Genomic DNA, 5,000 nt, shown 5'->3' with positions numbered 1-5,000 from the left:
CATACATACATACATACATACATGCATGCATACATACATACATACACACGTACATACATACATACATACATGCATGCATGCATACATACATACATGCATGCATACATACATACATGCATGCATACATACATACATACGTACATACACACGTATATACATACACACACATACATATATACGTACATACACACATACATACATACATACATACACATACATACATACATACATACATAGCTGTGGCTGTCCTCTCGATTTCAAGCGCGACCACCTCCTATATTTCATGTTCTCTCCACCCCTTACACTTCTTCAAATTGTATATGTTCGTAGGTGATACTTCAGGTCTGCTAAACTGCGCCAAAGTTTGCCATATAATTGGCGCACCCGATCCGTTTTGTTTGCAGTGACATTATTGAGGGACAAGATATGTTTTGCACAATGATCCAAATGTCAGAATATATATTCAGAATGTGAAATAAAATAAAATCATATTATCATATTTTCTCTCACATTCTAAAAAAATTGAATATTAATTTAACCGCTAGGTTAGGTTGTTGGATGGCATCGTCGGCGAGTGTAAAAGTCCAATGTGTGAGACATAGGCTTGGTTGACCACCCCCTGTTTGAAATGAAGTAGGTACATCCCATAGTCAGATTTCGCCGCGATTTACTTGATCTGTATTAGTTGCGCGGTTGCAAGACATTTGGGTTTCGAATCCTGAATTCGGATGTGTCTTACTGATTAGTCCAAATGAACGCTAAATTCGAGTCCTGGACTTCCAGTTTGCTGGTTTTCATAGGTCCTGTGAGCTGCGACGTTGTTTGACTGGGGTAATATATATATATATATATATATATATATATATATATATATATATATATATACTCTTTATTTGTTTTTTTTTACATAAGCAGTAATATGTTGCTACACAGTCATGAGCGTGTTTCGTTCAGCTAGTTACCAGTAACCAGAGACCCCGTCAGGCGATACAACTTATACGAAAGCAAAGTTTGCAATGAAAATATCAGGCCTTCCTCATCACAGGGAGTTAAAAAGAGGTTCCGTTAAATGTTGTGAAAAATGAGATTTGGTTGTATGTAAATAAGACCCAATAGGGTGCGGATTTCAGTCTCTGTTGAGATATAGAAATGAATGGGAAAGGATAGAGGTTAACGATCGAGATTAAAGTAATGGAAAACTAGAAAGGAAGGTATTCGTATGCTTGTGTGATGGCCGCCTTAAACCTAACACACTCTATTTAGGCCTCGTTTCTTAGTGTTTTGTCCAAATGAAATGAAACGTTGGTCATAACTAGTTTATTTTTTGGGGGGTCACCCTATATATATATATATATATATATATATATATATATATATATATATATATATATATATATATATATATATATATATCATTATTCTTTGGTGGATACAAAACTTATATATCTATCTATTATATATATATAAATCCGTAATCCTGTCTGTTTGTTTGTTTGTTCACAATTTGATTAATATATACAAAAGTTTCCTTACTTTACTCTTTCATTTATTTCTATATATAGCTTCATTCTTGGAAACTAGATACAATAAAAAGATTATGTCATTTGCATATGACATTAAGAAAAATCGATTTTATTAAATAGCGGTATCTTAATTAATGTTTCTAGCGAGAGAATTGTTTTCAGTGTTTTATTTAAAATTGTTTTTAATACATTTTAAACAATAATTATATTGATAGCATATTTATTTTGGGGGGAATTATTATTTCAACATCGAATTTTTAAAAAACTTTTAGAGTTATTTGCCCCTTAGAATCTTCCGATCATTTCATTTGTTTGTTGTTATTATTCTTTAAACAGCTATACAGAAATCGCAAATTTTACGATGTGACCCATCGTTGTTTAATACCTAAAAAATAGGATCTACTGCCCCCCTCTGAATTCCACAATTTACACTTTTCTTTCTTTTATTTTCACGTTAATCTCATCGATTACAAACTTTAATTTCTAATTAAAAAAAAGGTAAATTTTTACGACGTGACTCAGCGTCTTTTAACCCCTAAAAAAATTAGGACCTACTTTTTTTGGGCCTTAATACGTTTAGACAATCTTTATAAATAATATGAAAGAAGTAATTTCGAAAAAAAAGAAAATTAACATTTTAAAGTGGGGGATCACTTTTCTATATAAATTTAACGTAAAAATAAACACCCATTTTTGGCCACAAAGCATTCAACGAGATATATCATCTCTAGCATTTTTTTTTTTCAAATTTAGCGATCGAGATGGATGGGGCAAAACATGACAAATACAGTTTTTTTGTTTGGTGGGCGTGGGAATTACATTTGAAACATAAAATAATTATAAATTTAATTAATTTTTATGACACCATTCTGTACTTTCACCTTACACTTTTATAAACAAAATGAACCCCAACATATGACAAATTCATTTTTGTTATTTTGGAGGGAGATTACATTAGAAGCATAAAATGATGAAATATTTAATTTAATTGTTTTGAAATTAATTGTTGATAGATCTTCAATTTTTTAGGAGTTCTATTGGTCATTTTTATTTATTTATTCATTTTTGCGATCACGCGGGCATTCGCTGTTATCTTTAGTGAAACAAAAGTTCTAATGATTTATTTTTAATTATTTATTTTTAGGGTGGGTATTTATAGTACTCAATATCCGGGAAATAGTTTCTTCTATCTGTATCCAATCTGCCGAAATATCTGGTGGAGAGGGTATCAGGTACTTCTTCTTTTAAGGAACGATTAAATTTACATGTTTTTATCCGTTCTTTTATTTATGGAATTGTTGTGAGGGTATCCATGTTACCCATGATGAAAATGATTAGTGCAGCTGGTGTGTTCCAAACGGAACTGTATGTAAACCCAGGCAACGCTGGGTACTCATGCTAGTATACTATAATTTTAAAATAAAGTAAACGGGGTAAAGAACGAAAGAGAACAAAGGGGGGGGGTTACGCTGACCGGTTTCGCCCTCGCTTTCTCAAAGGGATTTCTTTTTAAAGAAAATGGTGGGAATCGGAGACATGTACAGCTTAAAATAAAAATACGTTGCGTTCGGTTATGTGGGGGGGAAGAAATGTGGGAAAGCGATTAATATAAAGCAACGTTATATTACTCGAAGACCCTAGAGACTAATCACGCTCAAACCCAAGAGGTATTCTCTCTATTTACAGAAAGAAGGCCTTCTCAACCGAACGTGAACAGTCTCCAAGATCTGGAAAAAAATGAGTAAGCACTCTTAGGATTGAAAATAAGTTCGTGCTAAAGTTTGCTGCACATTAAAAACCCGTCACGTGAAGCAAATTTTAGCACGAACTCATTTTCATGGATCAGGGTTTCCCAAAGTGGGCTCCACGGAGCTCCGGGGTTCCGTCAGTGAGGCTCAGGAGCCATTTCTTAAAGAGAACGAAATGGTTTATATGTAAATGGCTGCAGATCTTTAATTATTGATCTTTTTTTACAGGAAAGAGATATAATACACAATGCAAAGAGTATTAGGATGAAAAAGAAAATATTATATACTAGCATGGGTGTCCGGCATTGCCCGGGTGTTTGCAAGTGTATGCTGAGCACCCCCCCAAAAAAAACAGTCAATTTTTTTTAAACTTTGACCCCTATTATGACCCCTTAAGACTTATTTTTGGGGGCTCAAATCGAGTTATTAAGTTAGATCCATGTCCAAGAAACCTATATCTAAAATTTCAACTGTGTAGACCCAAAATTGTCTGAGGAGTTTGGTAGAGTTCTCAAAGGTCAAATCGTTCAACTTTGACCCCTTAACAGCCAAATTTCTGGCCAAAAACGGATTACAAAGATTTTCCCAAATCTCATTACCCTGTATAACAAATTTCGAGTCTGTAGACTGAAAATTGACAGAGTTATTGCGTAGGGAAATGTACACAGACGCACCCACACAGACAGACACTTTCACTATATCTCTATAAAAGTGAACGTGTCTGTCTGTCTGTGTTTCTGTGTGTCTGTCTGTCTGTGTACATTTCCTTACGCAATAACTCTGTCAATTTTTAGTCTATAGACTCGAAATTTGAAATACTGGGTACTGAGATTTGGGAAAATCGATGTGACGGGTGTCAGCCAGAAATTTGGCTGTTAAGGGGTCAAATTTCAACGATTTGACCTTTAAGAACTCTACCAAACTCCTCCGACAATTTTGGGTCTAGACACTGTAAATTTTAGATATAGGTTCCTTGAACCTGGATCTAACTTAATAAAGTGATTTGAGCCCGAAACTATAAATTTTAAGGGGTCATAATAGGGGTCAAAGTTTTAAAAAATTAACCATTTTTTTGTTTTTTTGCTTTTTTTTGCACAGCATACACCTCCAAACACCCGAGCAACGCCGGGCACCCCTGCTAGTATATATATACTTATAAGCTGTCCGGCGTTACCCAGTCGTAAAATACGCTTAAATATGCTATTTTAATTCATGTAATCCTCGTATTATTGAAGAGCCAATTCTCTGTTGATTATTATATTGTACCTAATATACAATAATGGCCGCCCGGCATGATCACGTCATAAAATACTCTTAAATTTAATAATTTTTTAAATAATATTTTATGTAGATTTCATATATATCATTATAAAACCAATACCGTATTGATTATTACATTATAATATATAATAATATATACAATAGTTGAGGCAATAGCTAGCCATGAAAATATCGATAGAGCAGATATAAGATCGCTGCATGATTTCTGTAAAAAAGAAAAAGTAGAGTAGAGAAGCGGACTTTACCCACTAGATTTCGAAGTCAAGGCATCCCCTCGTAAGATGCAGCGCCGGTACTCAATCTTGGGGCGTATCTTGGCTCTCGTAGAGCGGGAACACACAAGAACATGTTCAAAAGTTATTTTGGATCAAAATACAGTGATTGTCTTTTATTTTTCGTGTTTCATTTCATTTGATTTACAAATTGATTTTTTTTTCATTCTTTCAGT

The 5,000-nt window shown here is 33.8% G+C and overlaps 1 protein-coding gene across 2 annotated transcripts in view; it reads left to right on the top strand.

Moving 5' to 3' along the window:
• The window catches only part of LOC145265602 (receptor-type guanylate cyclase Gyc76C-like), a 644,892-nt gene that overhangs the window by 229,839 nt on the left and 410,053 nt on the right, over nucleotides 1-5,000 (top strand). For both annotated transcript variants that reach the window (XM_080121613.1, XM_080121614.1), the window contains one exon: nucleotide 5,000. This exon is cut by the window's right edge and continues 146 nt beyond it. In XM_080121613.1, the coding sequence (XP_079977739.1) occupies nucleotide 5,000 (1 nt within the window). The remainder of the gene's footprint in view (nucleotides 1-4,999) is intronic.

This window comes from Euprymna scolopes, chromosome 40, assembly GCF_053919585.1.
Source record: "Euprymna scolopes isolate OS-2025 chromosome 40, ASM5391958v1, whole genome shotgun sequence".
In the NCBI taxonomy this organism is placed as follows: Eukaryota; Metazoa; Mollusca; class Cephalopoda; order Sepiida; family Sepiolidae; genus Euprymna; species Euprymna scolopes.
The sequence above is the reverse complement of the archived record's forward strand: the minus strand, read 5'-3'. Positions and strand labels throughout refer to the sequence as shown.